Genomic DNA, 26668 nt, shown 5'->3' on the forward strand with positions numbered 1-26668 from the left:
GAGGAAACCCATGCAGACACGGGGAGAACGTGCAAACTCCGCACAGACAGTGGCCAAGCAGGGAATCGAACCTGGAACCCTGACGCTGTGAAGCAATTGTGCTATCCACAATGCTACCGTGCTGCCCACATTGCTTGTGTGAAGTGCTTTGGGAAGGTTCAGTCTGTTCAGGGTGAGGTATAAGTTGTTGTTGTAAATGGACCCATGTCCGGAGCTGCCATGAAGGGAGAGAGATTCGACGATTCTCATCGGATTTGCCTGAATAATGATTCACCAGAATTTCCCAAGATTTGGCCTTTTCGTTAATCGGGACCAGTTTAGACTCGCCGCAGCATCTGGGTGGCACTTGCTTCCAAATTCCTGAACCAACCGTTCAATGGAAGCTCTGAATGAGATTGACCACTGGTGCACGATTAGGGGCCTCGCCCTCCTGTCATCATGTTTAACTCAGACGGGCTACCCAAAGGCATTCCACATGGATCCTTACAGTAACAGAGAGGGGAGGCCGTCACCTCATCACATTGAGTTGTCTTTGAGCCCAGACTCAAGCTTGAGGCTGTCAGGTAGCAAGTAACATTCGCTCCAGACATGTGGCAGGCAATGACCACCTCCAACAAGAGGGAATTTAAACATCGTCCCTTGACATTCATTGGCATTACCATCACTGAATATCCTCGGGGGTCCCATTGACCAGAAATTCAACTGGACTAGCCATAGAAATACTGCGGCTACAAGAGCAGGTCAGAGGCTAGGAATTCTATGGAGAGTAACTCACTTCCTGACTCCCCAGAATCCATTCATCTTCTGCAAGGCACATGTCATGAGTGTGTTGGAAGTGTCTCTCTTGTGGGGACCATGAATTAGATTCAATTTGAATTTGATTGGATTTTTGGAGCAGGCAAGGAGCTGGATTAGGGGTTCACCCCTGACCACACTCGGAGCCCTGGCTTGGTAACTCAGAAAAAATAATTACAAATAAATAAATAAAAATGAGTGTGTTGGAATACACTTGCCTGGATGAGTGTGGCTCCAACAACACTCAAGAAGCTCGACACCACCCAGAACAAAGCAGCCCCCGCTTGAATGCTCCTCCTTCCACAAACATTCAATCCCTCCACCACCGACACACAGTGGCAGCCATGTGTACCCTCTGAAAGATGCACTGCAGCAACTCAACAAGGCTCCTTAGGCAGCACCTTCCAAACCCACGACCGCCACCATCTAGGTTCCCCTCCCAAGTCGTGGGGTTCCCAGCTTTCTGCTGCCCTTGTCCTCCTAGAGGTTCGCCTCCAGGTCACTCACCACCCTGCCTTTAGAAATATATCGCCGTTCCTTCGTTATCGCTAGGCCAAAATCCTGGAACTCCCTTGCTAACAGCACTGTGGGTGTACCTACACCTCAGGGATGGCAGCGGTCCAAGAAGGCAGCTCACCACCACCTTCAGGAGGGCAATTAGGGTTGGGCAATAAATGCTGGCCTAACCAACGACGCCCGTATTCTGTGAACAAATAAAAATAATGTTCGAATGGTAAAAATCTTCAGTCCCTCACTACATTATAATCGATAATCTATGTTATTATTGTGGACAATCATTGCACAATATTCAGCGAGGTATGTCGTAAAGTGCACATTGCTGTGTGTGATGTTAAATCCTAGTCTCACACTGCTTTTATTTTTCCGAGGTTATTACTTCACCCAGCCGCAGATTTCAATGTGATTTCTCCAGGGGCCGCGTGTTTCAAGCTAAGTAATGGTGCAGGAAGCTAGCCCAGAGCATGACTGTGTCAAATCTGCATGTTATTAGAAGGGATTCCTCGGCAGCGTCAAGAATTTGCAGAATGCTTTGTACCAGTTACTGGCCCAGCAGTAAAACCAGTCGGGATCGAATGGTGATGGCAGAAGCTGTAGGTGATCTGTTTTTTCTCTTTGCTGGTGTGACACCGCCCGCCCCCCAGTGCCGGTACGGAGGGCAATGACTCCTGCGCCAAGTATACAAGAATGTAAGGAACAGAGCCGGCCATTTGCTCCCTCTAATATAGGATCTCAGACTAACAGAATCATAGAATCAGACAGTGCAGAAAAGGCCCTTCAACCCATCGAGCCCGAACTGGCATGTGCAAAACATCTGATCTGCCCACCGAACCCCATTTACCAGCATAGTCCACAGCCTTGAATGTTATGACGTGCCAAGTACTCACCCAGGTGTTTTGTAAAGGATGTGAGGCAACCCACCTCTACCGCCCTCCCAGGCAGTGCGTCCCAGACCGTCTCCACCCTCTGGGTAAAAAAGATTTTCCGCAAATCCCCCCTAAACCTCCAGCCCTTAACTTGACCTTGTGTCCCCCTCGTAACTGACCCTTCAACAAAGGGGAACAGTTGCTCCCTATCCGCCCTGTCCATGCCCCTCATAATCTTACACACCTCGATCGGGTCGCCCCTCAGTCTTTTCTGTTCCAACAAACACAACCCCAGCCTATCCAACCTCTCCTCGTAACTTAAATGCTCCATCCCAGGCAACATCCTGGTGAATCTCCTCTGCTTCCCCTCCAGTGCAATCACATCCTTCCTATAGCGTGGACCATGGTTAATCTTTGGTGGGCCTGTATTGTTCTTTGTTCTACGTTCTACGTTCTACCTCAACCCCACTTCCCCCATCCTATCCCCCGTCAGTTCCACTTAGACACTGACTGCCCTCAGTATCTTGTGCAAACAGCCATCCTCTGTGAAGCTAAACTGTTGAGTGTTGGTGGGCTGTTCACCCTGCGGATCCGCCTGCTCCCGCTATCGCGATGTCTACGCACACGCCTTCCAGCCGGAGCTGGTGCTGATCACGAGTGGGACCTCTGATCCCTTTTTAATTTGCACCTCTCCAGCAGCACTTTGCCTGATTATCAGACAAGTCAGCAGAGACCAGTGATTGAGAAAAGATCCAGAGCGAGTTTATGATCTGGAACGCGTTGCCTGAAAGTGTGCGGAAAGTAGACTTTGCAGGAGGGGATTGGATGAAGACTTGTATGGGGAGCATTTCCAGGGCAATGGGGAAAGAGCAGGGCAGTGGAAGTGATTGAGTATCTCTTTCAAAGAGCTGCCACAGACACAATGGCCTCCTTCTGCGCTGTATGATTCTATGAAGTGAGTCCTTGCCAGACCTTTGTCGCAAGGTACTGCACCAGATGGTGCATTTCATCTCTGAACATGAGGCGAGGAGGAGAGATAAACTCTCCATTCTCGGGCTCCCTATATGTTCCTATCGCTCCTGAAGGGCTGAGCCTGTCAGAGGTTAGCTTTAAGTATCGCTTCCTGGGACAGAGTGGAGATGTTGATGTGCATTCCGCATTAATGTCCACACACTCTGGCGGTGCGTCTGTGCCTTTATCCGCTGCCGACTGCCTGGGCAGGGAATTGGCAGCGGTACTGTTTTAGTTACACACTCTGAGGCCAGGCCAGGAAAAGCAGAATGGAAGCAAGTTTACAGACTTCATCCAGTGACCAGCGAAGCTGGGAGGCACCGTAGGGTTTCCTGGTCAGTGCTGAGCTGAGTGACCTCAGTTTGGATGGCGAAAAAGCCTCTTCCCCAGGATGTCCGCTACTCACATTAGCTGAAGGCAGAATCTCGCCTTCGCCCCACTCTCCCCTCACTCGCAGTTGGACTTGTGAAGAATGGTTATTTTTAACTGCACAAAGGTGTCAACAGGATCGGGGAAGAGGGGAGGCAATGAGGTTAAAAAAAAGAAGGAACAAAGAACAGTCAATTAATTCCAACTTAGATAAGGGTGAGGTACATAATAATAATAATCATTATTGTTGTCATTGACGCTGCAGATAAGTTTGTGTGAAAATCCCCTAGTTGCCTGTTCGGCTACATTGAGGGAGAATTCAGAATGTCCAATTCACCTAACAAGCGCATCTTTCGGGACTTGTGGGAGGAAACCGGAGCACCCGGTGGAAACCCACGCAGACACGGGGAGGACGTGCAGACTCCGCACAGACAGTAACCCAAGCCTGGAATTGAACCCGGGTCTCTGGCGCAGTGAAGCAACAGTGCCAACCACTGTGCCACCGTGTCGCCCCATTGCGCTACGGTGCCATTTGTTAGGTGGAATAAAGAGGCGACATAATCCTTGAGAAATGAGTTTAATTGAGCGGTTGAGTAAAACAGCCGGGAGAATGGAAGACTGGATTCACATTATACGTAGCTAAGCAGATTAACAGTCAGAAAAACTACAGACAAAGCACAGAGACGATAGTTCCAATGGTGAGGGAGTTCAAGACTAAGGTCATAAATATCAGAGAATTCTTAATTAATTCAATAAAGTATTCAAGAGGCATCTCTTTAGCCAGAGAGTGCTGACAGCATGGAAATCATTACCACGCAGTGGGTGAGGTGAATAATGTAGATTCCTCTAAGGGGCACGTAGACACATAAGGGAGAAAGGAATAGAAAGGTATAGTGCTAGATTTTCCATCCCTCCAGACCCGGTTCCTGGAGCGGCGTGCCCTCGCTGGTAGCGGGATTCTCCATCCCAGTAGCCGGCCAATGGGGTTTCACACTGTGGGCACCCCCAAGCCGTCGGGAAATCCGCAGACGTGAGTGCGCTGCCGGCGAAGCGGAGGAGCCCGCCGATGGAGAATACAGCCCAATGTGATCGCTGAGACAAATTAGGGATGGGAGGAAGTTTGTGTGGCGCATTGATGGATCAGTGGGATGGAATCTGCCTGTTTGTGTGCATTCTGTACAATATTTTTAAAATGCAAATATAAAAGAGGTATATTGATGAATCTGCTGCCTCAGTTAAGATGGTGATTAATGGATTATTTTCAAGATATGTTGACGTGAAGCCAAAGCTATACTACCGCAAGACGCTGTAACACACTGTGTCCAGAGCCTGCCGCCCAACAATGAGCCCGCAGGAAGAGCTTGTAACTTTCACATCGTTCTTTCAGAATGAGACCATGTCCAAACCCCCTGGCAGACTTGTAAAGAGCCAGGCATCTCATTAGGCTTTGGTTTATTGAGTTGAAGCTGTGCAGTCATTGTTTCAGCTGGCATTACGTCCATTTGATGATCTCACTTCATTTATAACCTGCATTTTTGGTTTGCTGACTTTTCAACCATAAAAGTGACTCTTAAAATAAATAGATAAATCCGCTTTGTGTAACTGAGATGAGGAACTCAATTATACTTATTTAGTTTTCACATTTTTGAGGACATTTTCTTACCCTCTTGTAATGAGTGAAGTACAAGTAGATTTACAAGGAGTATGCTAACTTTCTGGAGACAAATCTGGTTGTCCTTGGGCATGAATCACAAAAGGCTTGTCTGCGGGGCCAGCAAGTAATTAGGAAAGCTCATAGAACGGTATTGTTTATTCTGAGGGGATTTGATTACAAAAATAGGGAGGTTATGCTTCAGTTGTACAGGGCGTTGGTGAGACCACATCTGGAGTATTGTGTACGGCAGGGTTTTTCAATCTCAGGGTCGCGGCCCGTGGATGGGTTGTGGGCGGGTCGCGGAGTGATCGGTCGATGCGTTCCCGATGGCGGGGGAAGCCTTTAAATACAAACAATGGAGTCTTCCTGCCAGAAGTGGCGGCAGACAGCAGGTCACGAGCCCGGCATGTACACTGACATCACGCGTCCTGTACGTCCATGCTTTGGCCGCAAAATCACGGAGGAGAGATTCCTCCATTTTGTAGCTGCCAGCAAGCAAGCAACAGGACTGTGTGAAGAACTGAAGATGGGTTATTTCATAATAAGGAAGAGAGGGCCAGAGACACAAACAGGCCAGGATCTCGCAACCAAATCTGCTGGAGAGAGCTTCACAGGAGAGTCCTTGGCAGGACAAAGCAGTGCAGGTGTGAGCTGTATGCAGAGCTCCAGGGTCTCTGGTGAATACCCAGCAAAGAAAAAACTGAAATCGGGAACAAAGCAGTATAAAAATAATTTCTTGAGGTATGGCTTTGTTAATTGTGCCAATGCACATCTGGATGTGTGTTATATGCAATTTAAAAATGGAAGTTTAAAATTCTCAAAACTTTGAAGACAAGAGGACAAGCCTCTTGATATTTTTCAAAGAATGCAGCGAGAAATTAAATAGTCAGCTGAAGTCCTTAGCAGAAATGTAACATTGAATGGCAAAGCAAGTGAGGACCAAGCAGGCTCACTTGTTGCATTAAAGGTAAGAAATAATAATGGTCATGAAGGTCAGCAGTGTGGGCCACGAAGATCGGCTGGCCTGGGTTGCGAAGGTCGGTCGGCGTGGGTCGCGAAGGGGGGCCAATTGGTGAAAGAGGGTCCCGGGAAATAAAGTTTGAAAAATACTGGTGTACGGTATTTTATCTGTATTTAAGGAAAGATGTAAATCTGTTGGAAACAGTTCAGAGAAGGTTTACGAGACTAATATCAAGAATGGGTAGGTTATCTAATGAGGAAAGGTTGGACAGGCTAGGTTTGTATCCATTGGAGTTTAGAAGAATAAAAAGTGACTTGATTGAAACCCTTACAATCCTGGGGGGTCTTGACAGGGTGGATGTGGAAGGGATGTTTCCTCTTGTGGAAGAATCTAGAACAAGAGGTCACTGTTTTAAAAGTAAGGGGTCACTGATGTAAGACTGAGATGAGGAGAATTTTCTTCTCCCAGAGGGTCATGAGTCCCTGGAACTCTTTTCCTCAAAGGGCAGAGTCTTTGAATATTTTTTAAGGCAGAGCGGGATAGATTCTTGATCAACAAAGTTATCGGTGTAGACGGTGATGTGCAGTTGAGGTTATAATCAGCTCAGCCACGATCTGTTGCATGGCGGAGAAGGCTCAAGGGGCCAAGTGGCTATTCCTGCACCTGATCCGTATGTTCGTCTGCACATTTGTACAAGTGGGACTGAGATAGTTGAAGTATGTTTGGACCATTCAGACTCCCATGGTTGTTTCCATTACTTTGTGTTGATGGCACATCTTCGCCAGTAGTGCTACAAAACTGGATGGAATGGAATGAGTAGAACAATAACACAGAACCTTCCTCAACTCCTCTCCTCGCCTCCACCATCTCCCATGAAGAAGGTTGTGGGTTCTGAATGGCACCCCAGGTGGTCGTTGTTGGTAACTCAGTCTGTATGACAACGTGGCACTGCATTTTCCTGTTCCTGTGGAGGTGGGTTAGGAGGAGGGGGACCGGGAGCAATAGGACGTTGTTGGAGGCATTCCCCCCTCCGAGCGATCTTGCCGATAGGGTGGGGTCAATGCGACGGCAATTAGGCTCAATAATAGACAAATTGGAAGAAAGATGCCGGGATCTTCCCAGCTGTGGCCAGCCTGGCATTTCACTGCAGGAGGCTTTCTGGCAGCAGGCAGGGTGTCATTGATGCCACCCCTCCACCCAGATGGCATGGCCACAGACTGGGCTACAGACTGTTCTTTGGAGGAGTTTCCGATTCGCCCTGATGGCTGGATAAGTGTGACCAAACGTGATTTTAAACATTTTTCACAGCAACGCACAGAATGCTTCCATTTTCGCGAGCTCAACACAAAAAATAGGGGCTGAAATCTCCGGTCCTGAGACTAAGTGTTGGCGCGGGGCAGGATCCGTGGGCTTTCACGACTGCAAAACTGGCCCCGAACCTGGACTGATTCAGCGACTGTTGAGGGGCTCGCACCAGCGCCACGTGGAACACAATCCATTCCAATGAGAAACGGTGCGGGATTCGCCGGGTCCGTGATTGACACTCGGGAGGCTGACAAGCTGCAGCCGCACTTACACATTACACTTCCCACGCACACTCATCCTAGCCAACAAGATGGCACTGGTTGTGCTGGAGCACGTTTATACAGCTAATGGGTCGGCTGGGGCCAGAGTGCCTTGGGGGGACCCATATGTCCCGTGGCACTAGGTTCAAAGTGGGCGGTCAGTGGCTGCTTTCCGGCTGCGGCAATGGTGTTCCGTGCCCGTCCACCCGACCCCACAGCCCACCTCCTGGCCAACCACTGCTACTACCCCCCCGTCCCTGGCAGAAGCCAGGCTAGCGGCACTGCTATCAGCAAGCTATGGCGATGTTGCACACCTTCTGCACCCCCCTCTCCCTCGTCAGCCATGACGCCGGTTTCACGATTTTTAAAAGCACAAGTGAACCGCGCCGTCGGGAACTCGGCCAATCGGAGGCGGAGAATCACGGAGGCCCCTGGGAATACCGGGTCGGGCCCACTAATGAGATGTTAAACGGTGTTTACTGTACGTGCATTCCGGAACGCTTTGACATTGCAGGAGAATTGCAATTTGGCGTAAATTGGCGCGATTTTGGCGTTTGAACCTATTCTCCGCCCAATCGCGTTTCCCGATTTCGCCGTCGGCCAACGGAGAATCCCGCCCAGGAGCAGGGATTGACCATTCAGCCCATCGAGCCTGTTCCACCATTCAATACCATCATGGCTGATCTTGGGTTTCAACTCCATTCCCCATATCCCTGGATTCCCTGAGAGGCCAAAATGCCATCGAACCCAAAATGCCATTGAACCCAATCTGTGGGGCAGAGAATTCCAAAGATTTCTCCTACCTGCGGTCAATAGTTCCCACCTCTTCCCTGACTGGATGGGCTCCAGGAGCCGGCTCCGAAATTGGTTGGCCCGGGGAAGGTTACCACTGATGTCCCGCCATCGCCACTTGCTGGTTTCCGGCCCACGACGGAGGTCGGTGTCAGGGTCGGGAGCCGGTCAGGAGGATTCAAGCTGCTGTGCACTGCCATGGTTCAGCACTCTGTATACTGGAACGACATACAGCACTCTGTATACTGGAATGACATACAGCACTCTGTATACTGGAACGATGTACAGCACTCTGTATACTGGAACGATATACAGCACTCTGTATACTGGAACGATGTACAGCACTCTGTATACTGGAACGACATACAGCACTCTGTATACTGGAACGACATACAGCACTCTGTATACTGGAACGATATACAGCACTCTGTATACTGGAACGATGTACAGCACTCTGTATACTGGAACGATATACAGCACTCTGTATACTGGAACGACATACAGCACTCTGTATACTGGAACGATGTACAGCACTCTGTATACTGGAACGATGTACAGCACTCTGTATACTGGAACGACATACAGCACTCTGTATACTGGAACGACATACAGCACTCTGTATACTGGAACGATGTACAGCACTCTGTATACTGGAACGATATACAGCACTCTGTATACTGGAACGATATACAGCACTCTGTATACTGGAACGATATACAGCACTCTGTATACTGGAACGATATACAGCACTCTGTATACTGGAACGATATACAGCACTCTGTATACTGGAACGATGTACAGCACCCTGTATACTGGAACAATATACAGCACTCTGTATACTGGAACGCTATACAGCACTCTGTATACTGGAACGATGTACAGCACTCTGTATACTGGAACGATATACAGCACTCTGTATACTGGAACGATGTACAGCACCCTGTATACTGGAACAACATACAGCACTCTGTATACTGGAACGATATACAGCACTCTGTATACTGGAACGACATACAGCACTCTATATACTAGAATGATATACAGCACTCTGTATACTGGAACGATGTACAGCACTCTGTATACTGGAACGATGTACAGCACTCTGTATACTGGAACGACATACAGCACTCTGTATACTGGAACGACATACAGCACTCTGTATACTGGAACGATGTACAGCACTCTGTATACTGGAACGATATACAGCACTCTGTATACTGGAACGATATACAGCACTCTGTATACTGGAACGATATACAGCACTCTGTATACTGGAACGATATACAGCACTCTGTATACTGGAACGATATACAGCACTCTGTATACTGGAACGATGTACAGCACCCTGTATACTGGAACAATATACAGCACTCTGTATACTGGAACGCTATACAGCACTCTGTATACTGGAACGATGTACAGCACTCTGTATACTGGAACGATATACAGCACTCTGTATACTGGAACGATATACAGCACTCTGTATACTGGAACGACATACAGCACTCTGTATACTGGAACGATGCACAGCACTCTGTATACTGGAACGACATACAGCACTCTGTATACTGGAACGATATACAGCACTCTGTATACTGGAACGATGTACAGCACCCTGTATACTGGAACAATATACAGCACTCTGTATACTGGAACGATGTACAGCACTCTGTATACTGGAATGATATACAGCACTCTGTATACTGGAACTATATACAGCACTCTGTATACTGGAACGACATACAGCACTCTGTATACTGGAACGATATACAGCACTCTGTATACTGGAACGATATACAGCACTCTGTATACTGGAACGATGTACAGCACCCTGTATACTGGAACAATATACAGCACTCTGTATACTGGAACGATGTACAGCACTCTGTATACTGGAACGATATACAGCACTCTGTATACTGGAACGATATACAGCACTCTGTATACTGGAACGATATATAGCACTCTGTATACTGGAACGATGTACAGCACTCTGTATACTGGAACGATATACAGCACTCTGTATACTGGAACGATGTACAGCACTCTGTATACTGGAACGATATACAGCACTCTGTATACTGGAACGATATACAGCACTCTGTATACTGGAACGATATACAGCACTCTGTATACTGGAACGATATACAGCACTCTGTATACTGGAACGATATACAGCACTCTGTATACTGGAACGATGTACAGCACTCTGTATACTGGAACGATATACAGCACTCTGTATACTGGAACGATATACAGCACTCTGTATACTGGAACGATATACAGCACTCTGTATACTGGAACGACATACAGCACTTTGTATACTGGAACGATATGCAGCACTCTGTATACTGGAACGATATACAGTACTCTATACTGGAACGATATACAGCACTCTATACTGGAACGATATACAGCACTCTGTATACTGGAACGATATACAGCACTCTGTATACTGGAACGATATACAGCACTCTGTATACTGGAACGACATACAGCACTCTGTATACTGGAATGATATACAGCACTCTGTATACTGGAACGACATACAGCACTCTGTATACTGGAACGATATACAGCACTCTGTATACTGGAATGATATACAGCACTCTGTATACTGGAACGATGTACAGCACTCTGTATACTGGAACGATATACAGCACTCTGTATACTGAAACGACATACAGCACTCTGTATACTGGAACGATGTACAGCACTCTGTATACTGGAACTATATATAGCACTCTGTATACTGGAACGACATACAGCACTCTGTATACTGGAACGACATACAGCACTCTGTATACTGGAACGATATACAGCACTCTGTATACTGGAACGATGTACAGCACTCTGTATACTGGAACGACATACAGCACTCTGTATACTGGAATGACATACAGCACTCTGTATACTGGAACAATGTACAGCACTCTGTATACTGGAACTATATACAGCACTCTGTATACTGGAACGACATACAGCACTCTGTATACTGGAACGATGTACAGCACTCCGTATACTGTAACGACATACAGCACTTTGTATACTGGAACGATATACAGCACTCTGTATACTGGAACTATATACAGCACTCTGTATACTGGAACGATATACAGCACTCTGTATACTGGAACGATGTACAGCACTCTGTATACTGGAACGACATACAGCACTCTGTATACTGGAATGATATACAGCACTCTGTATACTGGAACGACATACAGCACTCTGTATACTGGAACGATATACAGCACTCTGTATACTGGAACGACATACAGCACTCTGTATACTGGAACGATGTACAGCATTCTGTATACTGGAACGATATACAGCGCTCTGTATACTGGAACGATATACAGCACTCTGTATACTGGAACGATATACAGCACTCTGTATACTGGAACGACATACAGCACTTTGTGTACTGGAACGATATGCAGCACTCTGTATACTGGAACGATATACAGTACTCTATACTGGAACGATATACAGCACTCTGTATACTGGAACGATATACAGCACTCTGTATACTGGAACGATATACAGCACTCTGTATACTGGAACTATATACAGCACTCTGTATACTGGAACGATATACAGCACTCTGTATACTGGAACGACATACAGCACTCTGTATACTGGAACGGCATACAGCACTCTGTATACTGGAATGATATACAGCACTCTGTATACTGGAACGACATACAGCACTCTGTATACTGGAACGATATACAGCACTCTGTATACTGGAATGATATACAGCACTCTGTACACTGGAACGATGTACAGCACTCTGTATACTGGAACGATATACAGCACTCTGTATACTGAAACGACATACAGCACTCTGTATACTGGAACGATATACAGCACTCTGTATTCTGGAACTATATACAGCACTCTGTATACTGGAACGACATACGGCACTCTGTATACTGGAACGATGTACAGCACTCTGTATACTGGAACGACATACAGCACTCTGTATACTGGAACGATATACAGCACTCTGTATACTGGAACGACATACAGCACTCTGTATACTGGAATGATATACTGCACTCTGTATACTGGAACGACATACAGCACTCTGTATACTGGAACGATATACAGCACTCTGTATACTGGAACGATATACAGCACTCTGTATACTGGAACTATATACAGCACTCTGTATACTGGAACGATATACAGCACTCTGTATACTGGAACGATATACAGCACTCTGTATACTGGAACGACATACAGCACTTTGTATACTGGAACGATATGCAGCACTCTGTATACTGGAACGATATACAGCACTCTGTATACTGGAACGACATACAGCACTTTGTATACTGGAACGATATGCAGCACTCTGTATACTGGAACGATATACAGTACTCTATACTTGAACGATATACAGCACTCTGTATACTGGAACGATATACAGCACTCTGTATACTGGAACGATATACAGCACTCTGTATACTGGAACTATATACAGCACTCTGTATACTGGAACGATATACAGCACTCTGTATACTGGAACGGCATACAGCACTCTGTATACTGGAATGATATACAGCACTCTGTATACTGGAACGACATACAGCACTCTGTATACTGGAACGGCATACAGCACTCTGTATACTGGAATGATATACAGCACTCTGTATACTGGAACGACATACAGCACTCTGTATACTGGAACGATATACAGCACTCTGTATACTGGAATGATATACAGCACTCTGTACACTGGAACGATGTACAGCACTCTGTATACTGGAACGATATACAGCACTCTGTGTACTGAAACGACATACAGCACTCTGTATACTGGAACGATATACAGCACTCTGTATACTGGAACTATATACAGCACTCTGTATACTGGAACGACATACAGCACTCTGTATACTGGAACGACATACAGCACTCTGTATACTGGAACGATATACAGCACTCTGTATACTGGAACGATGTACAGCACTCTGTATACTGGAACGACATACAGCACTCTGTATACTGGAATGACATACAGCACTCTGTATACTGGAACAATGTACAGCACTCTGTATACTGGAACTATATACAGCACTCTGTATACTGGAACGACATACAGCACTCTGTATACTGGAACGATGTACAGCACTCCGTATACTGGAACGACATACAGCACTTTGTATACTGGAACGATATACAGCACTCTGTATACTGGAACTATATACAGCACTCTGTATACTGGAACGATATACAGCACTCTGTATACTGGAACGATGTACAGCACTCTGTATACTGGAACGACATACAGCACTCTGTATACTGGAATGATATACAGCACTCTGTATACTGGAACGACATACAGCACTCTGTATACTGGAACGATATACAGCACTCTGTATACTGGAACGACATACAGCACTCTGTATACTGGAACGATGTACAGCACTCTGTATACTGGAACGATATACAGCACTCTGTATACTGGAACGACATACAGCACTCTGTATACTGGAACGATATACAGCACTCTGTATACTGGAACTATATACAGCACTCTGTATACTGGAACGACATACAGCACTCTGTATACTGGAACGACATACAGCACTCTGTATACTGGAACGACATACAGCACTCTGTATACTGGAACTATATACAGCACTCTGTATACTGGAACTATGTTCTCGCTCATTCAGGGACAGGGAATGTGCAACAGTTTGCGCTAGTGCATTACAGGGGGCAAGAGTGGGGCAAGTGCCTCTGCGGTGAGTTTCGTGGGGCTATGTTCACAAGATAAGTACACTCGATCGGTCACCTTGAGCAATTTATGGATAATAGAACCATTGGGCGGAATTCTCCGAAATCGGGACCGGCGATTGGGTGGAGAATGGCTTCCGACACCGGATTCGGGATGGGCGCCGTGCGCAGTCACAAGGCGGCGGCACGTCATCAGCCAGCCCACCCGTGATGCTCCGTCCATGACGGTCCGAGTTCACAACGGCGTGGGCCACCTGTGGCCAGAGGATGGGCTGTGAGGTTGGGTGGATGGGTTAGGGTTCCAACATGGCCGGCACCATGCTTTCCGGCGCGACTGGTGCAGGTCGTCAGGCCGGGCATGTGTGGCCCGGGACCTGCCAATTCCCCGGGCGTTTTCGGCGCGATCCGCGGGTATTCCACGCGGCGCCCGTGCTAGCCCCTCGGTGAGAGGTTCATGCCGATACTCATGTCATGAATCACCCGCGGATTCTCCGTTGGCCGACCGGCACTTAGCCTCAGGAACGGTGAATTCCACCCATTGAAATGTTATGGCACAGAAAGAAGTCATTCATAGAATCATAGAATTTACAGTGCAGAAGGAGGCCATTCAGCCCATCGAGTCTGCACCGTCCCTTGGAAAGAGCACCCCACTTAAGTCCCATGCCTCCATTCTATCCCCTTTATCCCGTAACCCAACCTAACCTTTTTGGACACTAAGGGCAATTTAGAATGGCTAATCCACCAAACCTGCACACCTTTGGACTGTGGGAGGAAACCGGAGCACCCGGAGGAAACCCACGCAGACATGGGGAGAACGTGCAGACTCCACACAGACAGTGACCCAGGCCGGGAATCGAACCCAGGACCCTGGAGCTGTGAAGCAACTATGCTAACTACTATTCTACCGTGCTCTTATCTGCGTCGATTCAAAAAGAAAACAATAAAAGACTAGCCACCCATTCTAATCCCACATTCCAGCACCTGGTCCATGGCCATGCAGGTCACAGCACTTCAGGTGGACATCCAGGTACCTTTTAAATGAGGTTGAGGGTTTCTGCCTCAACCCCCGACCCGGGCGGTGAGTTCTAGACACTCGCCACCCTCTGGGTGAAGAGGTCTTTCCTCATCTACCTTCTAATCCTCCCACCAATCACCTTAAATCTGCGCCCCTTAGTAGTTGCTTTACTGAGGATCCCATCTGAGCTAAGTCCAGGTAAGGTTGTCGATTTCCTCCTTGTATCATTTGGGGAAAAATAAATTGCACACGCATTGAAGAATCCAAGGATTGAAAATGCAAGTGTATGGCTTTAGGATAAGGACTGAATCAGGTGCAGCTATGGTGGTCGCAGCAGTTGAATAACCTCTTCACGCTTAGCGCCCGCTCAACAATGTGGCAAGGCAAGCGATAAATGGGGACCCATTAAACTTTATTTGCCGCTTTGAGGCGAAACAAAGGGAGGAATGAAGAGGGGGCAGTAAAGAAAGCAAGGTTTCACAAAGGATTTTGTTTTGGTCCAGGTGCTGCAGTGGGTTGAAAAAACTATCCAGGCCTCTAAAGTCCATCTGCTGTCCACCAATCACAAGGAGAGGGAGGAGCATCTCTGGTTTGTGCCCTTTGACCCGAACCTAAAAGAGGTCACCATTTCCCTCAGTGGCCCCGCACCAGCCATTGAAATTCGGGACCCTTCAGGTAAGATGTAAGAGGATAATTATCTTGTTGGATTAAAGTGGATTTCCAGTATGCAGGAATTTGTTCTTAGGTTATTTATTCATTTATTCGTCCAATAAGAGAGAGAGAGCGATTAGGATTGGGGAATTGAATGACACAGCAGGACAGACGCTAACATTTTGGATCTCGGGGATCTAGATTTGAACCCTATCCTGACTTTGTAAAATCCGTTCGTAGGATGAGACTGTCACTGGCAAAGAGACCATTTTTTGCTGGTCCCTAATTGCCCTCGAGAAGTGTTCGGCGAGCCACATTCGTGAACTGCTGCAGATCATGTGGTGTGCAGACACCTAGTCCCGCGCCCCACCCCTCCACGTGCGTTTTGTGGCGGCTGGGGTGGCTTGTCATTGCCTAGTGGCGGGATCTTACTGAAGTCTATGGCCTTTTTCATGGCTCGCCCCCTCTGCCACTGGGGAACGCGGGGGGGGGGGGGGAGGGGGCGGTCAGCATTGAGACCTGGTTGGTGGGAAGGGCCTGAAAATGTCACATCTACTGTTGTTTGGGAAGGAGATCCAGGCTTTTGCAGTGCATCTTGTCGATGGTACACACTGCCGCCTGGGTGAGTGTGACTCTGTTGTAAAGGGAGTGAATGTTTAAGACGGTGTATGGGGTGACAATCAAAGCGGGGCTGCTTTGTCCTGGATGCCGAACACCCTCCTTGAGCGTTGTTGGAGCTGCACTCATCCAGGCAAGGGGAGAGTAATCCATCACACTCCTGACTTGTGCCTTGGAGATGGTGGACTTTCTAAGCTGAATGTTACTTGCCCAAGCCTGAATGTTGTTCACATCTTTCTGCATGTGTAGAAAGACTGCTTCAATATCTCAGGAGTTGCGAACTGAAGTTGTTTAGAAGGATCCTACTTCTGAAGAAGTTGATCAGTTTCATGCTGGATCTTAGTGAGCAGGAACCAATAGAACAAAATCACCATTAAATCCACTCCAGGATTTTGTAACTTTCGGTGTTGGTGTTACTTATTCTTTGTGAATAACCCTTAGGATTCCCTTCCCCAATGTCCTTTCGCTATCGCTATCCCTTGTCCATTGGCCTCAAAAACTGATATTATTGTGCTGTCTCTTGCCAGCATGAATTTTAGAAATGAGATGGTGCTTGTTCCAATCGACTACTGTTTACCCACCAACATTGTGTTTTGGAACAAAAACAGAAAATGCTGGGCAATCTCAGAGAAGGGAGCTAATGTTCGCTCCCTTTCCTCTCCACAGACGCTGTCAGACCTGTTGAGATCGTCCAGCGTTTTCCTTTTTTTTTCCACCATTCGCAGCCATTTGCTTTTATATTATTGCCTTTTGGAAACTGTGTTAATTCTGATTGGACAATTGCCTTTCTTTTAGGCCGGTTCATGTGGAGAGGGTTGGGTTTGAATGAACTGTTGAACATCCCAAACTCAGCTCGAGTGGTCAATGTGAAAAACCCACGGCCTGGAGTGTGGACAATCAAGGTAAGGACTGCATTCGCCTTGCGTGGTTATCGCCGGGGGGGGGGGGGTCAGTGCTACTTTAAATTTCCCTCTCTCTTGTTCCTAATAAGCTCCAGGCTCATCATCCTGTCCTCTTTGTGCATCACCATGTGTAGAAGTAAAAACATGTCATACCACTTTCTCCTCGACGTCCCCATTCCTCTATTCCTCCAATCTCTAACCTCCTGCCATCTCCCATCAACTCTTTCCAGATTTGTGCCATTTGCTCTCTGTCATGTTCTGTCGGTGACCGAAGTGAATGATGAACTTCTTGTTTAAATAATTTATCATGAAACAACTATGTGATAGAGATAACTAGGATTAATAAAATAATAAACTACGAACACTAATTAACTATTGTAGAGCTACTGCAAAATACGCCTATCCTCCAACCCGACCTACTCCCAACTCCCCAGCCACAGGGTCACGTGGTGGGTTTACACTGCCACCGAGTGGCCGGAGGCCGTGTATCACATCATGTACAGAATTGCTTTATGCATGTCATCACAGTCTCCAGCTCTTTCAGTTTGATGATGTTGTGTCCTCTGTGCCTTCACTCTTTTCCTGAGTCTCTCTGTGTGTAAGCACAGTCTGGGTTGATTTGTTTAATACTGTCTCTGCTCTTGTTCAGCCATAAACACATACTTTGTCTGCTTCAATGTGCAACCAGGCATGGGGAAGGGCTCATCTAAGTCATGTTATTGTACTCAATATACCCACTGGGGTGGTGACGACAAACGTTTGTTTCCCTTAAGCTCCGGAGCACTGGGCGCCACTCTGCGCGGATCACAGGAGTCAGTAGCATTGATTTCCGGGCTGGATTCGCCACGAAACCTACATCAGACTTCAGGAAAACGAGCGAGCGTCCGATTCAAGGTAGGTAAACTGAAGCGTTGTCCATTTAACAAGAGCTCAAACCCGCTGTTGGACATTGCTGTATTATCCGTAAATATCTGTAAAGAGCTAGGAACTAATTCGCTGGGAGCTGATGTGTTATTTGCAAATGTTCCAGGGGGGCCACATTTCCCAGCTGCACCAGCAACTCCTACGGAGTCTGGCAGAACCAATTCAATCCAGTCCTTCTGTTGTACCCGACAGCATGGCAAATTAAACATATTGGTCTTTTCAAGCTTAAAGTGTGATTAATCACCACACCTGGGAACCAAAAACCAACAAGAAGACATAGAACCCACACTTCTCAGTTATTACACAGGATTACATAAAATCTACAGCACAGAAAGAGGCCATTCAACCCCGAAGGTCCATGGTGGCCTTTATGCTCCACGCAAGTTTCCTCCCACGTTATAATCTTCTATTCCTCTATCTCTCATTTGCGCATCTGGCTTCACCCTCGAATGGATCCACCCTGATTTACAACTTGCGATATGCAGAATGGAGATGTTGGTGTGAAATTCCTGTTGTTTTAAGGATGGAATTAAAAGGTCTTAAGTGTTTAAAAAATGTAACGTAATACTAATAATAATAATCGCTTATTGTCACAAGTAGGCTTCAATGAAGTTACTGTAAAAAGCCCCTAGTCTCCACATTCCGGCACCTGTTCGGGGAGGCTGGTACGGGAATTGAACCCACGTTGCTGGCCTTGTTCTGCATTACAAGCCAGCTGTTTAGCCCACTGTGCTAAACCAACCCCTATAATTACTCTAACTTTACAGTTACTGATCAAATAGCAGTGTTGCTAATTTTCCGGTTGGTTCAATTCCTCTGTTTTGTTACCTTTGCTCTCGAGTTGCCAGGTATCTTTATGATACCGCCACGAGGTTCAAGTCCGAGTAATGATCAATAACTCAATACACCGATTAGTAAGATTCAAATCAAAGCACATTTATTAAACACCGTAATCGCTACTCATGCACAAATTCTACGTCTAAGCTACTTCTACAACTAACAGGCCTATACTTAACTTCGGACTGGCCCACTAGGTCAGGGGAACAAATAGCCTTTCGTTTGGGTTCTGAGTCTGCGGGATTCAAAGTTGGTACGAATTGGTAGCCAGGAGCGCCTATCTCGTAGCGAGCGTTGAATTAAGACTTACTTCTTTCGGTGGTCACTGCACCGGTCACGGTCAATGTTGGTTCGTGTTGCTGGGTGACCCGGGCAGGATGAAGAGAGGGAGAGATTTGAACTTGGGGCTTAACTCTTATAGTCCCCAGGGGCTTCCCGCCTTTCGAGGCGGACCCTGTGCCTGGTCCCAAGTGATTGGACTTTGTCCCAATCGCTTCGTTCGATTTCTCCAATACTGGAGCGGTTCCCTGATCGATGGGCGGTCTTGAGGTGTTCGTTCAGCTCCTTTGTGTTGGCTCCTGCTGGCGCCGGGGAGTCTGGCTTTGCTTTGTGTGTCCCAAATGTTACTTATTGTTCCCGGGGATTGCTCATCAGTATGCAGATGGCTGCTACATTGTTATGCTGATGGTCGCTGGTATCGATGTTGTCTGGCCTTTTGCAGAGTTAAATACACAGCAAACCTGCACCTGCTGGTTTCTGTCTGTGTTGGCTGACTTTCCCATCAGCCTTTGCCGTTTGCCATTTTAAATCTGGAATTGGCCAATTTAGGTGGCTACAGCAGGCAAAGGAATTTCTTCTGATAGATTAATTACTGATTTCACACAGAACAATCCGGCAGAACGTTCAGGGTGCACTGCCACTCTGACGTGCTCGGTCTGCACTGTCGGAGAATGGCAGTGAGTTACCTCTGTCTTGGAACGTGGACGCTTTCATGCCCTTTAATTAAGTTCATACATTCGCTCCCCAATTATATTCGTCTGTTGGAAACGTGCAATCGTTACATTCAGTTTTTAAAAAAATTGTTTCTTGGCATGTTGAATGCCGCTGGTGAGGCCAGTGTCTATTGTTCATCTCTAATTATTCGTGAGAAGGTGGTGATGAGCCGCCTTCATGAACCATTGCAGTCTATGTGTAGACTCCGGGTTTTACAGCACAGAAAAAAGCCCTTCGGCCCATCGTGTCAGTTCCAACCTTCAGGCGCCTATCTATTCTAACCCCTATTCCAGCACTTGGTCCACAGCCTTGTATGCTGTGTCAAAGAAGAACAAAGAAAAATTACAGCACAGGGCCGATCCAGATCCTCTATCTAAAACTGTCGCCTATTTTCTATGGATCTGTATCCCTCTGTTCCCTGCCCATTCATGTATCTGTCTAGATACATCTTAAATTACGCTATCGTGCCCGCCTCTACCACCTCCGCCGGCAATGCGTTAAATTTTTTTCTTTTTTTAAATTTAGTGTACCCAATTCATTTTTTCCAATTTCGGGGCAATTTAGCATGTCCTACCACCCTGCACATCTTTGGGTTGTGGGGGGGGGCGCGACCCACGCAAACACGGGGAGAATGTGCAAACTCCACACGGACAGTGACCCAGAGCCGGGATTGAACCTGGGGCCTCGGCGCCGTTGAGGTAGCAGGGCTAATCCAGTGCACCCCCGTGCTGCCCCTCAAATATTCATAGAATTTACAGTGCAGAAGGAAGGCATTCGGCCCATCGAGTCTGCACCGGCTCTTACAAAGAGCACCCTACTCAAGCCCACACCTCTCCCCTATCCCTACAACCCAGCAACCCCCACTTAACCTTTTGGGGCACTATGGGCAATTTAGCATGGCCAATTCACCTAACCCGCACATCTTTGGACTGTGGGAGGAAACCGGAGCACCCAGAGGAAACCCACGCAGACACGGGGAGAACGTGCAGACTCCGCACAGACAGTGACCCAAGCCGGGAATCGAACCTGGGACCCTGGAACTGTGAAGCAACTATGCTAACCACTATGCTACCGTGCTGCCCACAAGGTTTTGAGTACTAAATTCATTTTTTTCCAATTAAGGAACAATTTAGCATGGCCAGTCCACCTACCCATGCCTCTAGAGCAGGATTAACATGGATCCATGGTCACCAAGATTTACATGGAGATCCATGGTCACCAAGATTGACACTGAGAGCCATGATCACCAAGATTAACATAGAGATCCATGAACACCAAGATTAACATGGACATCCATGGTCACCACATTAACACTGAGATCCATGGTCACCAAGATTAACACTGGGATCCATGGTCACCAAGATAAACACTGGGATACATGGTCACCAAGATTAACACTGAGATCCATGGTCACCAAGATTAACACTGAGATCCATAGTCACCAAGATTAGCACTGGGATCCATGGTCACCAAGATTAACACTGAGATCCATAGTCACCAAGATTAACACTGAGATCCATGGTCGCCAAGATTAACACTGAGATCCATAGTCACCAAGATTAACACTGAGATCCGTGGTCACCAAGATTAACACTGAGATCCGTGGTCACCAAGATTAACACTGGGATCCATGGTCACCAAGATTAACACTGAGATCCGTGGTCACCAAGATTAACACTGAGATCCATGGTCACCAAGATTAACACTGGGATCCATGGTCACCAAGATTAACATGGAGATCCATGGACACCAAGATTAACACTGAGATCCATGGTCACCAGGATTAACACAGAGATCCATGGTCACCAAGATTAACACTGAGATCCATGGACACCAAGATTAACACTGAGATCCATGGTCACCAAGATTAACACTGAGATCCATGGTCACCAAGATTAACACTGAGATCCATAGTCACCAAGTTTAACACTGAGATTCATGGTCACTAAGATTAACACTGAGATCCATGGACACCAAGATTAACACTGAGATCCGTCATCACCAAGATTAACACTGAGAACCATGATCACCAAGATTAACAGGGAGATCCATGGTCACCAAGATTAACACTGAGATCCATGATCACCAAGATTAACACTGAGAACCATGATCACCAAGATTAACACTGAGATCCATGGTCACCAAGATTAACACTGAGATCCATAGTCACCAAGATTAACACTGAGATCCATGGTCACCAAGATTAACATGGAGGTCCATGGTCACCAAGATTAACAGGGAGATCCATGGTCACCAAGATTAACATGGAGGTCCGTGGTCACCAAGATTAACACTGAGATCCATAGTCACCAAGATTAACACTGAGATCCATAGTCACCAAGATTAACACTGAGATCCATGGTCACCAAGATTAACATGGAGATCCATGGACACCACGATTAACACTGAGATCCATAGTCACCAGGATTAACACAGAGATCCATGATCACCAAGATTAACATGGAGATCCATGATTACCAAGATTAAACACAGATCCACAGTCACCAAGATTAACATAGAGATCCATGATCACCAAGATTAACACTGAGATCCATGATCACCAAGATTAACACTGAGATCCATGGTCATCAACAGTACGAAGTCTTACAACACCAGGTTAAAGTCCAACAGGTTTGTTTCGATGTCACTAGCTTTCGGAGCGCAGCTCCTTCCTCAGGTGGTCATCAAGATTAACACAGAGATCCATAGTCACCAAGACTAACATAGAGATCCATGATCACCAAGATTAACATAGAGATCCATGGACACCAAGATTAACACAGAGATCCATGGTCATCAAGATTAACACTGAGATCCATGGACACCAAGATTAACACAGAGATCCATAGTCACCATCATTAACACTGAGATCCATGGTCATCAAGATTAACACTGAGATCAATGATCACCAAGATTAACACTGACATCTATAGTCACCAAGATTAACACTGAGATCCATGGTCACCAAGATTAACACTGAGATCCATAGTCACCAAGATTAACACAGAGATCCATAGTCACCATGATTAACACTGTGATCCATGGTCATCAAGATTAACACTGAGATCCATGATCACCAAGATTAACACTGACATCTATAGTCACCAAGATTAACACTGAGATCCATGGTCACCAAGATTAACACTGAGATCCATGCACACCAAGATTAACACAGAGATCCATAGTCACCATGATTAACACTGAGATCCATGGTCATCAAGATTAACACTGAGATCCATGATCAACAAGATTAACACTGACAACTATAGTCACCAAGATTAACACTGAGATCCATGGTCACCAAGATTAACACTGAGATCCATGGTCACCAAGATTAACACTGAGATCCATGGTCACCAAGATTAACACAGAGATCCATAGTCACCAGGATTTACACTGAGATCCATGATCACCAAGATTAACACTGACATCTATAGTCACCAAGATTAACACTGAGATCCATGGTCACCAAGATTAACACTGAGATCCATAGTCACCAAGTTTAACACTGAGATTCATGGTCACTAAGATTAACACTGAGATCCATGGACACCAAGATTAACACTGACATCCGTGATCACCAAGATTAACACTGAGAACCATGATCACCAAGATTAACACTGAGAACCATGATCACCAAGATTAACAGGGAGATACATGGTCACCAAGATTAACACTGAGATCCATGATCACCAAGATTAACACTGAGATCCATGATCACCAAGATTAACACTGAGATCCATGGTCATCAAGATTAACACAGAGATCCATAGTCATCAAGATTAACATAGAGATCCATGATCACCAAGATTAACACTGACATCTATAGTCACCAAGATTAACACTGAGATCCATGGTCACCAAGATTAACACTGAGAACCATGATCACCAAGATTAACAGGGAGATACATGGTCACCAAGATTAACACTGAGATCCATGATCACCAAGATTAACACTGAGATCCATGATCACCAAGATTAACACTGAGATCCATAGTAACCATGATTAACACTGAGATCCATGGTCATCAAGATTAACACTAAGATCCATGATCACCAAGATTAACACTGACATCTATAGTCACCAAGATTAACACTGAGATCCATGGTCACCAAGATTAACACTGAGATCCATAGTCACCAAGATTAACACAGAGATCCATCGTCACCATGATTAACACTGAGATCCATGGTCATCAAGATTAACACTGAGATCCATGATCACCAAGATTAACACTGACATCTATAGTCACCAAGATTAACACTGAGATCCATGGTCACCAAGATTAACACTGAGATCCATAGTCACCAAGATTAACATTGAGATCCATGATCACCAAGATTAACATAGAGATCCATGGACACCAAGATTAACACTGAGATCCATGGTCATCAAGATTAACACTGAGATCCATGGACACCAAGATTAACACAGAGATCCATAGTCACCATGATTAACACTGAGATCCATGGTCATCAAGATTAACACTGAGATCCATGATCACCAAGATTAACACTGACATCCATAGTCACCAAGATTAACACTGAGATCCATGGTCACCAATATTAACACTGAGATCCATAGTCACCAAGATTAACACAGAGATCCATAGTCACCATGATTAACACTGAGATCCATGGTCATCAAGATTAACACTGAGATCCATGATCACCAAGATTAACACTGACATCTACAGTCACCAAGATTAACACTGAGATCCATGGTCACCAAGATTAACACTGAGATCCATAGTCACCAAGATTAACATAGAGATCCATGATCACCAAGAATAACATAGAGATCCATGGACACCAAGATTAACACAGAGATCCATGGTCATCAAGATTAACACTGAGATCCATGGACACCAAGATTAACACAGAGATCCATAGTCACCATGATTAACACTGAGATCCATGGTCATCAAGATTAACACTGAGATCCATGATCACCAAGATTAACACTGACATCCATAGTCACCAAGATTAACACTGAGATCCATGGTCACCAAGATTAACACTGAGATCCATAGTCACCAAGATTAACACAGAGATCCATAGTGACCATGATTAGCACTGAGATCCATGGTCATCAAGATTAACACTGAGATCAATGATCGCCAAGATTAACACTGACATCTATAGTCACCAAGATTAACACTGAGATCCATGGTCACCAAGATTAACACTGAGATCCATGGACACCAAGATTAACACAGAGATCCATAGTCACCATGATTAACACTGAGATCCATGGTCACCAAGATTAACACTGAGAACCATGATCACCAAGATTAACAGGGAGATACATGGTCACCAAGATTAACACTGCGATCCATGATCACCAAGATTAACACTGAGATCCATGATCAACAAGATTAACACTGAGATCCATGGTCATCAAGATTAACACAGAGATCCATAGTCATCAAGATTAACATAGAGATCCATGATCACCAAGATTAACATAGAGATCCATGGACACCAAGATTAACACAGAGATCCATGGTCATCAAGATTAACACTGAGATCCATGGACACCAAGATTAACACAGAGATCCATAGTAACCATGATTAACACTGAGATCCATGGTCATCAAGATTAACACTGAGATCCATGATCACCAAGATTAACACTGACATCTATAGTCACCAAGAGTAACACTGAGATCCATGGTCACCAAGATTAACACTGAGATCCATAGTCACCAAGATTAACATAGAGATCCATGATCACCAAGATTAACATAGAGATCCATGGACACCAAGATTAACACAGAGATCCATGGTCATCAAGATTAACACTGAGATCCATGGACACCAAGATTAACACAGAGATCCATAATCACCATGATTAACACTGAGATCCATGGTCATCAAGATTAACACTGAGATCCATGATCACCAAGATTAACACTGACATCCATAGTCACCAAGATTAACACTGAGATCCATGGTCACCAAGATTAACACTGAGATCCATAGTCACCAAGATTAACACAGAGATCCATAGTCACCATGATTAACACTGAGATCCATGGTCATCAAGATTAACACTGAGATCCATGATCACCAAGATTAACACTGACATCTACAGTCACCAAGATTAACACTGAGATCCATGGTCACCAAGATTAACACTGAGATCCATGGTCACCAAGATTAACACTGAGATCCATGGTCACCAAGATTAACACAGAGATCCATAGTCACCAAGATTAACACTGAGATCCATGATCACCAAGATTAACACTGACATCTATAGTCACCAAGATTAACACTGAGATCCATGGTCACCAAGATTAACACTGAGATCCATAGTCACCAAGTTTAACACTGAGATTAATGGTCACTAAGATTAACACTGAGATCCATGGACACCATGATTAACACTGAGATCCGTGATCACCAAGATTAACACTGAGAACCATGATCACCAAGATTAACA

General features: G+C 45.8%; 1 protein-coding gene across 1 annotated transcript in view; it reads left to right on the top strand.

Annotated features, from left to right (window-relative positions):
* Nucleotides 1–26668, top strand: part of LOC140399244 (hemicentin-1-like) — a 492970-nt gene that overhangs the window by 90005 nt on the left and 376297 nt on the right. The window contains 3 exon segments of the mRNA XM_072488667.1: nt 15799–15970; nt 17360–17466; nt 18240–18360. Of these exon segments, the coding sequence (XP_072344768.1) occupies nt 15799–15970; nt 17360–17466; nt 18240–18360 (400 nt within the window).

This window comes from Scyliorhinus torazame, chromosome 22 (genome assembly GCF_047496885.1).
Source record: "Scyliorhinus torazame isolate Kashiwa2021f chromosome 22, sScyTor2.1, whole genome shotgun sequence".
In the NCBI taxonomy this organism is placed as follows: domain Eukaryota; kingdom Metazoa; phylum Chordata; class Chondrichthyes; order Carcharhiniformes; family Scyliorhinidae; genus Scyliorhinus; species Scyliorhinus torazame.